Consider the following 12437-nt stretch of genomic DNA (forward strand, 5'->3'; position numbering starts at 1 on the left):
GGAAACTAGAAGCCACCAAGTTAACATACCACTGACCAAGCAATGTAAAAAGAAATTCATTCAGAAATTTAAAAGCCCTAGGTCTCTGTGATATGGTTATACAATAAAGCTGATGCAGTATCTACAATAAAACACCAAGAACAATTTGCAGGAACATGCTCATGAAAGCACAAGATCCTCAGATCAGAGGAAAAGGTCTCAATTTGTACAGCTACCCAAGCTGATAACAAGTACTTTAAAGGGGGGTCGGGGAAGAGAGAACCACTTATAACAGAATCTGTTTATTAGGAAGCACCAAAGCAGCAGAGAAAATAATAAATTACAGAAAACGCATGAAAGAAGTCTTTGCTTTTGCTCCTGCTTCCTTTAGGTATTACCATGCTTAAAAGGCAACAGACTTCATTAATTCAGACCGACATATTCCATTTCACTAGTTATAGTTAAATTACGATTTTATCACCATTTAAATCACTCACACATACTAATTAAGGACCCAGGCCATGATCTAACAAAGATATATGCTGAACAAGGATAAACCCCTGGAAGCAGGCAAAAGTTGCTTTAGAATTTTCACCTCTCCTACCGCTGAAGAGGCAAACCAACTGCCTGTTTAAAAACCAGCTTGCCTCTTCAGCAGCAAGAATGGTTCTCCCTCACATACGTGCAGTTTTGCTAGTTCAAAGTTCCACTTTCCACATGCAGATATAATCCCAAGTTGTAGGATAGAAAAGATGTAGGAGACAATTTTACGAAACTATTGCTCCAAGCGACAAAAGCTCCACTTGTCAGCTCAGTGTATTTTACAGCCAAATTTTAAACTTATTTAAAAACAAAAAGAGGGCAAAGAACACACTATGAAGAACTTGATAATATTGCGGCAACAAGCCTCTTCCAAAGCAAACCACCTAAAGACTGGTGCATGTTCTAAAGGTTATTAATGTTGTGATTAAATCTTAAATGTTATGCTCCATGCTAGAGTGCATCAGAAGTTTAAGCAAACAAGCCACTACTAGGCTCTATGAGATCATCATTCAGGTTCCCAGCAATATTCTTATTTATAAGAGCAAAGGCAGAAAACCCCAGTTAAATTCTGCATGCAATGAGGTTATATAACATGGCAAAACCATTTCATGAAGATTAACTTTAAAAAAAGTTCAAGTTCTGAAAAGACCATATAATCTGGAGTTCCTCCCGACCACACACATACAATGACCACTTACGTAACTCTAGTCATATTACTTTGAAAATGCTAAATCATATCCTCTGCAGATTGTTTCCTGATAAGGATTCCTTCCAAATAAATGTAACTTAGCAAGAAGCAAAGGCGCACCATTAATTTCATCCATACATTATAATTTCCTCCACAGCTAGGTGCAAATTTTTTGGACGGGGGGGGGGGATGGGGGGACTTAACAGCCACATTTTCTGAGAGCTATGTAGAATGCCAAATTGCACTACAGAAAAATGAAACAGAACAACGGGAAAAGGTCCCATCAGTCAATTAAAACTCCACCACAAGACAAAGCCCTCTGTTCTCAATGCGCTCACCATTATTCCTTTGCCAAGCAGCTTCTGTATACAGTGACAGGTAGACAAAGCAGGCCTTTTTCCTACCCAAGGGTGATTATCCAATATTCTTCTTTAGAGTAGACCCATTGAAATTAATGAACTTCAGCCTGCTAATTTCAATGGGTCTACTCCAAGTATGGCCAGAGTTCTATATCCTCCTCCTGACTTACCTGCAGAACTACACTTCTAGATTTCGGCTTGTGTTGCAAACTGCAGACAAATCTTGGGAGGAACAAGTACTGATAGGGAAAATCTGTGGAAAGCATCCTGCTTTTCCCTCAGCCCCACAACAGGTGAAGTACTGAAAGGGGTCCTAGATACTGCCACCCCCATCAGCCAGGTCCAATAGAAGCTTCCAAAGTGGAGATCACCTTCTGTTCAGCAGGGCTTAATAAGAAAATGACACTGCAACTAGGACAGGATTATTTTGTCCTATCATTCAGCACTACAACATCCCACTGGGAAACCATTTTTTCTTTTCCCATCTTGCACATATGCCCCAAATGCATAGGCTCAGAGGTTTTCTCACATCATTTCACCCGTTTCTTTCCCAAGTCCCTGAAACCCCATTAATTTTCATTTCCTTCCATACAGGTGACTATTTTCCTCTTCCTCTTTTTACTTTAGCCTGTGCCATAATTTCTCTCTTCCCAACCTGCTTGTTTTTTGTTTTGATTTTAATGCCAGTGTAAACCACAGGAGTCATCAAGTTCTCCCAACCCCATCATTTCTTGGTGCCATATACTAAGCTCCCTCTGACATTTTTGGACCCCTTCCTGATCTCGGTGCATCACAATTCCTGACTAGATCTGAATTCCATATCTTACAACCGACTTCGGCTATACAAATGTGCACACACCTCATTCTAGGTAGTAACACATCTCCAGATCTTACTGCCCTTTATCCTCTCCGATTTCAATTATTGACTGCAAAGGTCTATGAGATACCCTATCACCTATGACAGATACATTCTTGGAGAACCACCAGGGGTTCCCTACTGTCACCACTCCAATGAGGGAGGGGGAATCCCATCCCCCTCTCCACTAACACAAGACCTCAGAACTCAGTCTCCCATAGCACAGACAGATCCCCAAAGACAACCCACACCCTAAACATCCCCTTACTTATAAAACCACACAGGTGCTATACAGGGAAACCACCTGGGAAGAGGTCTCCTTTTTGAGCTCCCAAACTCCAGTGCAAGAAGGTGGAAGGCCTCGAGGTTGCAGGCCAGAGCCACCACCTCCCAACTGAAGGTGGGGCCACAGCCCCCCACCCTTTGGCAGAGATCTCTCCCCACCATTTAAAAAGCCAAACCCTCAAGACACCCTCCTTATCCCAGTATCCTAAATCTCCACCTCTTGTAGATTTATAAAATCTGCAGGTGCTGGTAGGGAAATCACCTGGGGGCTCCTTAGCAACCCCCAAACTCCGGCGCAAGGGAGCTTGAAATCTCCCCTTAAGGTCCCATCCCAGATCCCCCCCACCTACAAGTGGGACCCCTCCGCTTATTTATAAAATGCAATGGTGCAGCTAGGGAAGCCACCTGGGAGATCCTTAGCAACATCCAAACTCCTGCGGAAGGGGGCTTGAAATCTCCCCTTAAGGTCCCATCTCAGATCCTCCCCCAGCTACAAGTGGGACCCCTCCCCTTATTTATAAAATGCATAGGTGCAGATAGGGAAACCACCTGGGGGATCCTTAGCAACATCCAAACTCCTGCGCAAGGGGGCCTGAAGTCTCTCCCTAAGGGCTCATCCTAGAGCCCCCCCCACCTGCAAATGGGGCCCACCACCCCTTTAACCCTTGCGTGTGCGCGCGCGCTTCCCCCCTCCCCGAGCCCCCCCCCGCTTCCCCACATGTCCCTTCCCGGCCCCCGTACCTGGCCGCAACGGCTCGGTGATGCTAAGTACCAGGAGGAAGAGGAGGAGGAAGGTGCCGCTGTCTGCCTTGGGCACCATTTATCCTCCGTTCATCCTCCCCCAGCGCAGCAACGTAAACCCCCCCGCGGGAGGGGGGCGGTGAGGGGAAAGGAAAAATAGAAACAAAAAAAGGCGTCGGAGGCGGAGGCGGCCTCCGCTTCTCCGTCACAGCCGCGGGAGGCGGGGAGGGGGGAGGAATCCGGAGAGCTCGCCAAGGCGCGGGGGCCGTTCAGCCCGCCTGGCTCGGCTGACTGGCTATAGCTGCACGCACAAGATGGCGGCCGCGTCTCCCCTGCTCCTCCTGAGGCGCCGCCCCCTCTCCCTCCTTCGCCGCCGCGCGCCTCGCAGCCAATAGGGAGGCGGGGGCGGGGCCTCGGAGGCGGAGCGATCTGCATAGGCGCGTGGGGTAATGAGGAGCGCGTAGTTCTCGCTGTGAAGGAGCCTCGGGGGCGGAGGGGGGAGAGGCGAGGGGGCTCCGCCCACACGCATGCGCGATCGACCGAGCGCGCCTCCCTGAGTTTGCAAAGCATAAGCGATGCGCCGTTGAGTTCAATGGGGATTAATCCCTTCCAGGTATGCTGGGGTGCGGCTGTTTGGATCACTTATAAACGCCATCTCTCCGACTCCCCGAAAGATTCCAACAATGCTATCTCCGGAAAAAATTGCACATCACTTGGGAAGACAGAAATTGTCCAATTTGCTTGGATTTGTAATAATTCGGAAAATTAATAAAAATAATTGAAGTGCAGAGTGTTTGAGGACCGGGACATTGGCAGGGAAACACAAAATGCTCGTTTACAAAGATATTGCACCACCAACCTTACTGTATGCTTGTGAAACATCGACCACTTATAAGCGCCATCTCCAGCTCCTCGAAAGATTCCATCGACGGTGTCTCTGAAAAATTCTCCACATTACTTGTGAAGACAGGGGAACTAATGCCAGTGTACTGGAAGAAGCAAAGATCACCAGTGTCAAAGCAATGATTCTTCAACATCAACTTCGTTGGACTGGTCATGTTGTGTGGATGCCTTATATAATGTTATATTTATTTATTTTATTTTAACTGAAAAAAAAAAATTTTTTTTTTTAAAAAGGGGGGAAAGTGGTGGGTATATGGTTATCCCTCTCCTCATTTAATCCCACAAGGTAGGTTAGGCAGAGAGAGTGATCGGTCCAAGGTCACTCAGTGAGCTTCATGGTTGTGCGGGGATTCGAACTCTAGACTCCTAGTTCCTTAGTCTTCGCAATCTAAGCACTGCTGCACCTCACTGACATCAGGCAAGTGCCTTTCACTGCACTCTTCCTAGAGCACCTGCTGTTAAGTTGTGAGTCAACATATCAGACGACACAGCGATTCGTCAAACAGCTCTTGTTTATTCACAGAACAGAACTGAACTGAAGGGTTCACCCAGCCTGCTTATATAGAGCTCCACTAGAACGCAACAATAACAACTTTCTGTAACTATCCAATCACTGGATGTCACTTTCGATCCCTTATTTGCATATGTGGACCTGAGTGAAAACTATCTACAGTATCCCCCCTGCTGGCCCAGGGCAGGGTGAGAACTTCAGTACATAACACCTGCTTAATAACATGTTTGTGTAGACAAGCCTACCCATATATCTTCAGTGTTGACGTGTGCCTTTCTAGTTTATTGTTGATTTCATTCATTCTGAAATACTTTTAACTGGCTGTTTTTGACAGTTTTTACTGATACAATTTTATCGTTTTATTCTTTTGGTTAATTCTTTGAGGCTTTTTACAATCAAACAGCATGAAATAAAGAAAAATGGTCTGGTACAGTGATTAAGGAAGAAATGGAGGCAGTGAGAGATTTTACTTTCTTGGGCTCCATGATCACTGCAGATGGTGACAGCAGCCAAGAAATTAAAAGACACCTGCTTCTTGGGAGAAAAGCAATGACAAACCTAGACAGCATCTTAAAAAGCAGAGACATCACCTTGCCAGCAAAGGTCCATATAGTTATAGCTATGGTTTTACCAGTAGTGATGTATGAAAACTGTAAATAAGGCTGATCGCTGAAGAATTGATGCTTTTGAATTATTGTGCTGGATGAGACTCTTGAGAGTCCCATGGACTGAAGGAAGATCAAACCTATCCATTCTGAAGGAAATCAGCCCTGAGTGCTCCCTGGAAGGACAGATCGTGAAGCTGAGGCTCCAATACTTTGGCCACCTCATGAGAAGAGAAGACTCCCTGGAAAAGACGCTGATCTTGGGAAAGATGGAGGGCACAAGGAGAAGGGGACGACAGAGGATGAGATGGTTGGACAGTGTTCTCGAAGCTACTAGCATGAGTTTGACCAAACTGCGGGAGGCAGTGGAAGACAGGAGTGCCTGGCATGCTCTGGTCCATGGGGTAATGAAGAGTCGGACACAAATAAACAACAACACAGTGATTAGAGCAGGGGCGGGGGACCTTTTCCAGCCTGAGGGCCGCATTCTATTGTAGGCAACCTTCCAGGGGGCCACATAGTTAAGCTATGGAACTCAATCCCACTTGATGTAGCGTCTGCCACCAATTTGGATGGCTTTAAAAGAGGGTTAGTCAGATTCATGGAGGGAAAGGCTATCAGTGGCTAGAATCCACGATGGCTATGCTCTGGCTCCATAGCTGGAAGCTGTAATGCTTCTTTAATGCTGGAAACTCTAGGAGAGGAAAGTGCTTTTAATCTGTGTATGAGCTGGATGGCTGATAGTTGCAAGAGGCAAAGTACCAGGGGTGAGAGGTTGGGAAATTCTACAGGGGCTCACAACATCCAAGGGTTTCACGGAGCCCCAGGGCCCTTCCAGATGGCATGTTTTATTTGTTGGGCATTCACCCTGATTTGTTGGAGGGTGGGGGTTAGACAATGTTGCATCAAAGCAAGTGTTACTCCACACTTTGCAGGGCATTTCCCCATTTCCTTATTGCAAAAAGTCTGATCTTTTGGGGAAGTGGGTTTTATCTCCCAGTCAACCATCTTCTTGTTATTTCTTATTATGTACTGAATTTATATTGTGCCCAGCACAGCAAGCCTACTGCAAAACAAAGCAAAAACAATACAAAACGAATTACAATTTAAACAATTTCTAAAACACGATTGCATTTTCCAGTCTTTTTTTTCTCTCTCGTAGAAGGATTCCTTGCTCTTCCCACAGGGGGGAAAAAATTCTCCATTGCTTATTTCCATATGATTGATATAAATTGAGCCAAACTTTGTACAGTTTCCCATGCTTAACGCTGTGAAAACGGCTCCTGGCTCTTAAAATATATGGGTTGTAGCCAATGACAGCCGTACTCAGAGTAGACCCACTGCCATTATAGGAAATAGAACCATTACTGAATATAATGTAGTTGGATAAAACCCTATATACTGTATATATGCATTGGGGCAGCCTGGCAAGACATAGGAAGCTGTCTCATAAAGACTCAAAGATCTAGCCTAGTATCGTCTTCACAAACCAGCAGTAGGATTTCAGCTCCAGCTGCAGCGCCAGATTTAGGGCAGTGCAAAATAACAAAAACCTATACAGTGGTACCTCAGGTTAAGAACTTAATTCGTTCTGGAGGTCCGTTCTTAACCTGGAACTGTTCTTAACCTGAGCTACCACTTTAGCTAATGGGGCCTCGTGCTGCCGCCGCACGATTTCTGTTCTCATCCTGAGGTAAAGTTCTCAACCTGAGGTACTGTTTCTGGGTTAGTGGAGTCTGTAACCTGAAGCGTCTGTAACCCAAGGTACCACTGTATTTACACAGGTACCTACTAGAAGATCCATGAAAAAGCAACTGTACCAAAAGAATTATTGTGAAAATAAGAAATATTTAGGGGAGGGCTGCCAAATTTTGTCCTTGTTCAGGGAACCATATTACCAAATTTATCTCCCCGTGCTACCTGTGAATTCCAGGGATTGAACCGGGGACCTTCCGCTACAAGCAGTTACTACAAATTGTGGTAATTCCACTGCTGCCAATGAAACAGCATGAGGTCCAAGAGATGTGCCCCAGAATCCTTTGCCGTTCCTAATCCAGTCACCTTCCACACATGTACAGGACGACCCCAGTTTTTTGATGTGACTTTTAAGTCAGAAAACCTTGTCTAATACACGGAAAAATACGGTACCAACTTGGATGGCTTTAAAAGAGACAACTCCATGGAGGACAAAGGTACCAGCAGCTCCTAGCCATGATGTTCCAGCTTCACTGTCAGAAGCAATATGACCCGAAAACTGCCGGAGGGGAGAGGGCTTTTGTGTTTGGGTACTGTGTTGGAGCTTCCCATAGGCATCTGGTTGGCTCCCGTGAGAACAAGGATATTGGACGGGATGAACCACAGGCCTGATCCACCAGAGCTCCTCTTATGTTCTTATGAGAGTCAGAGAGTCAGAGTCAGAGAGAGAGAGAAAGAGAGAGAGAGTAGAGGCTGTGACGTTAACATATGAGAGTGCTGGAGGTGAAATAGTTAAACAGGTTACCTGTTATGTACTGAGTTGAATAGGATCCAAAATGCAGCAGTCTCATTGGTCCTAGAACAATGCAGCAGTATGATTGGTCTGCAGGAGCCACCCAATCCAGCTCCAGAGGGAAGTGAATCCACAACCTGATTGGCCCACAGGAGAATTCCGGAATTAGCCAATCACGTGCAGCCCATTGTGTAAATAATGTATATAAAGCAGATACTTTGGGGGGGGGGGACTTTCATTCCTCCTCCTCACCACTATGAGCTGAATAAAGAGCATGAAATCCACTTTCGACTCTGAGTATATTTCAGTGATGGAGGTGAAATAGTTAAACAGGTTACCCAATCAGAACACAGGGGGTGGAGTCAGAGGGACTATAAAACCAGCTCTGGGAGAGAAAAGGGGGGAAGTTCGTTGGGAGTTGGGTGGTTGGTTGGAGTGGGAGTGAATTGGGATAGAGTCTGTGGGTAGGTTGAGTTAGTGCAGCGAAATAAGTTGAGTCAGGAACAGTTAGGAGCTAGGAAGACAAGTAAATATCTGAGAGGTGGTTTAGTGAGTGAGAGCAGGTAGTGGAAGTTATAGGTCTGGATAGGCAACCTATGATTGTAATTGACCGATACCATTTATGAAACCACACACTTGTTAAACTGCAATTAATAAACATAAGTTTATGTTCCAATTTAAACCTGAATGGACTCAGTATTGTATCAGGTAGGGCCTGGGTGGTGGCAGCGAGAAATCAAGTGGTGGCACAGGGATCAATAGACGGTGAAACGTCCGGGGACCCTGTGTGATTGCCACAGAGGCATCCACAGACGTTCTCCTAGTTTGCATTGCCTGCCTTTTGAATCAAACGTCTAAGTCGCAGGTGTCGGGTCCACACCCCCAGTGCTGCCTGCCAGCACCGAGGCAAAGATCGACAAAGTGGTTGTTTGGTTGGTTGCGGTTTGCATTTCTCAGAGACGTGGCTGAGACACCTGCTCATCCTGTGGTTTCTGCAGGTCTTCCCACAATGCGATGAAGGGGGGCAACACCTGGTTATTGGCAAAAAGCCAGTAAAGCACAGGAGACCAGGTGGGGGGATGTGTTCGGAGGTGAGAATTTGTTTTAACGGTTTGCTCACATCACATAGATAGATTGGGACAGCATTGCAATTATCAACACACATCTCCATGTGTTGCCTTTCGGCTAGCTCTCCTATTTTCTGCCTGCAAGTACGTTGCTCTGTCCCAGCTCCTGCCAACCTAGCAGTTCGAAAGCATGCCAATGCAAGTAGATAAATAAGTACCACTGTGGCGGTAAGGGAAACGGCGTTTCCGTCTGCCCTGGTATCCGTCACCGTGTTCCTTTGCGCCAGAAGCGGTTTAATCATGCTGGCCACATGACCCGGGAAGCTGTCTGTGGACAAACACTGGCTCCCTTGGCCTGAAAGGAAGATGGGCACCGCAACCCCATAGTCGCCTTTGACTGGACTTAACCATTCAGGTTTCTTTACCTTTCCCCCTTTTTTCCTTCCGCATCATCTGGGACATGGGTGGCGCTATGGTCTGCACCACTGAGACTCTTGGGCTTGCCGATCAGAAGGTCGGTGGTTTGAATCCCAGCAACGGAGTGAGTTCCCATTGCTCTGTCCCAGCTCCTGCCAACCTAGCAGTTTGAAATCACGCCAGTGCAAGTAGATAAATAGGTACTGCCGTGGTGGGAAGGTAAACAGCGTTTCCGTGCGCTCTGGTTTCTACCACGGTGTTCCGTTGCGCCAGAAGCAGTTTAGTCCTGCTGGCCACATGACCCGGAAAGCTGTCTATGGACAAACGCCGGCTCCCTTGACCTGAAAAGCAAGATGAGCGTTGCAACCCCATCGTCGCCTTTGACTGGATGTAACCATCCAAGGGTCCTTTACCGTTACGTAGGCAAATGATTTTGGCATGCCCTAATATCTTCTTTCGGAGTGGCTTTCCTTGAAGATTCCATCGTGTGTAATAGAATTTGCACGACATTCTCTTGAAATTGTGTTTTCTGTATCAACCTTGAAGCATGCAGAACAACTCCTTAGCACCTTCTCCAGAGTGGTCCTAGGAGCCAATCCTTGGTGGCTGACTCCTTTCACTTTGCTTGGCTCCAATCAGCACAAAGGGTGAGGAAGCTTCTTCTCAGTGGCCAAAAAGCTTCCCTTTCATGCTGGTTGGACAGCTCTAGGGCACAGCCGACAGGGACCCTGCTGAGACCCTGTTGTAAAAATAGCAGATCCTCCAAGTGTCCCTATTTTCCAGGGACAGTCCCAGATTTACAGAAGCCATCCTGGTTTCTGATTTGATTCCGGAATGTCCCGCTTTTCCTTAGGACGTCCCTGTTTTCATTGGAGAAATGTTGGAAGGTATGGTGTTATGTAACTCCTGAGCCAAGGAGATAAGTAACTATATAACATTTGGAAGACAGCTGAAGGCAGTCCTGTATAGGAAATGTTTATTTAGTGTTTAACGTTTTATTATGTTTTTACATATGTTGGAAGGCACCCAGAGTGGCTGTGGCAACCTCATCAGATGGGAGGGTTGCAAATATTACCATTATTATTATTGTTATGGATGTCCCTATTTTCATCTGAGAAATGTTGGTGGGTATGAAATAGCAACAGATCTTTGAGGCTCCCCTCCCCCCACTCCACCCACAAAAAAACCACACACACTGGGCACTGGGTCCAACCCTGATCTAGAAACCCTGGGAACTGAGATCAGCCAACTCTACTGACTCACAGTGACAAAACATTGCCAAGGCATTCCAAAAAATGCTGCAATACCTCAAGGACCGCCTCTTTCCATATGGACCTAGCCATACCCTGATATCATCTTCTGAGGCCCTTCTTCGTATCCCTGCGTGTCCCTTCTCCTCAAGAGGTCCAGAGGGTGGCAGCATGAGAACGGGGCCTTCTCTGCAGTGGCTCCCTGCCTGTGGAATGCTCTCCCCAGGGAAGTTCGCCTGGCGCCTTCATTATACACCTTTAGGCGCCAGGCAAAAACGTTCCTTTTTATCCAGGCCTTTGATTGATCTGTTTGACATCCTACACCCTATTAAAATGTGTCTTTTTTTGGGGGGGGGGTGTTATTGGGTTATTGTTCTTATTTTTATTTTATATATTGTGATCTTTTCTGCAAACCGCCCTGAGACCTCTGGGTGTAGGCGGTATATAAATTCAATAAATATTAATATTAATAAGACAAAAATGGGGATGAAGTAGAGAAAATGATGTATCATGGAGAGCCATAGCTGTCAACTTACAGATTTGAAAATAAGGGACCAGCAGCCAAAATAAGGGATTTTCCAAGCACAGGTATGTTCAGCTTCTGAACCCCTCTGAGCCAAAGGCAGAAAGCCCAGCCAGAAGAAGGAAACAAAGCATAAATCCGTCCCCTTTGTAGAAAAGTAGAAGAGGAAGAAGAAAGCTCTCTACAGAGAAGCACAATGCGTGGCCTTCAAAGAGAATTCGTATCCACAAGAGTTACAAAAGCATCGGAGGACTTCCTGATCACGATTTAGTGTCACGCCAAGTACAGTGGTACCTCGGGTTACAGACGCTTCAGGTTTCAGATGCTTCAGGTTACAGACTCAGAAATAGTACCTCAAGTTAAGAACTTTGCTTCAGGATGAGAACAGAAATCGCGCAGCAGCAGAGCGGCAGCAGGAGGCCCCATTAGCTAAAGTGTTGCTTCAGGTTAAGAACAGTTTCAGGTTAAGAACGGACCTCCAGAACAAATTAAGTTCTTAACCCAAGGTACCACTGTATTCTGCATTTGGGTCACGCAGGTTTGGTTTGGCTATTCTCGTTTGGTAACAACAATCATTATTGTCCTTGAGGTATTGGATTGTGTTATGTACTGAAGTTCTCACCCTAGGCCAGCAGGGGGATACTGTAGATAGTTATGCAAATAAGGGATCAAAAGTGACTGGATAGTTTTAGAAAGTTGTTACAGTAACGTTGTACTGGAGCTCTATATAAGCAGGCTGGCTGAACCCTTCAGTTCAGTTCTGTTCTGGCCTGTGGATAAACAAGAGTTGTTTGAAGAATCGCTGTGTCGTCTGATATGTTCACCCACAACTTAACAGATTGGATCCAAATACTGGTCCTCCTCGGTGTAGAGCCAATCAAGGCAGTGATGGCCTCCAAGGTGGGCGGCTTTAGAAGAGGGTTCAACAGATTCATGGAGAAGAGGGCTTTCAATAGGTCATTATGGCTATGCTTGTCTCCACAGTTGGAAGCAGCAATGCTTCTGAATATCAGCTACTAGATCCCACAGGAGGGGAGAGGGCTCCTGTCTTTGAATCCTGCTTTATGAGCTTCCCACAGGCATCTGGTTGGCCACTGTGAGAACAGGATCCTGGATGAGATGGACCACTGGCCTGACCCAACAGGCTCTTGCATTCTTCTGAGTCCATTTCCTCCACACCATCCCTTCAATTGGGAAAAGCAGGGATTTCTCACCTACGAGA

The 12437-nt window shown here is 46.2% G+C and overlaps 1 protein-coding gene across 5 annotated transcripts in view; it reads right to left on the bottom strand.

Annotated features, from left to right (window-relative positions):
- The window catches only part of DGCR2 (DiGeorge syndrome critical region gene 2), a 64861-nt gene extending 61069 nt beyond the window's left edge, over nt 1–3792 (bottom strand). For 4 of the 5 annotated variants that reach the window (XM_082203270.1, XM_082203268.1, XM_082203267.1 and 1 more), the window contains exon 1: nt 3452–3791. In XM_082203270.1, the coding sequence (XP_082059396.1) occupies nt 3452–3530 (79 nt within the window). In that variant the 5' untranslated portion in view covers nt 3531–3791. Of the gene's footprint in view, nt 1–3451 lie in introns of all 5 variants that reach the window. The other variant, XM_082203269.1, reaches the window with a different exon arrangement.
- Between the last annotated feature and the right edge of the window lie 8645 nt (nt 3793–12437).

The sequence above is a fragment of the Podarcis vaucheri genome, assembly GCF_965113315.1.
Source record: "Podarcis vaucheri genome assembly, chromosome: 16".
NCBI lineage: Eukaryota > Metazoa > Chordata > Lepidosauria > Squamata > Lacertidae > Podarcis > Podarcis vaucheri.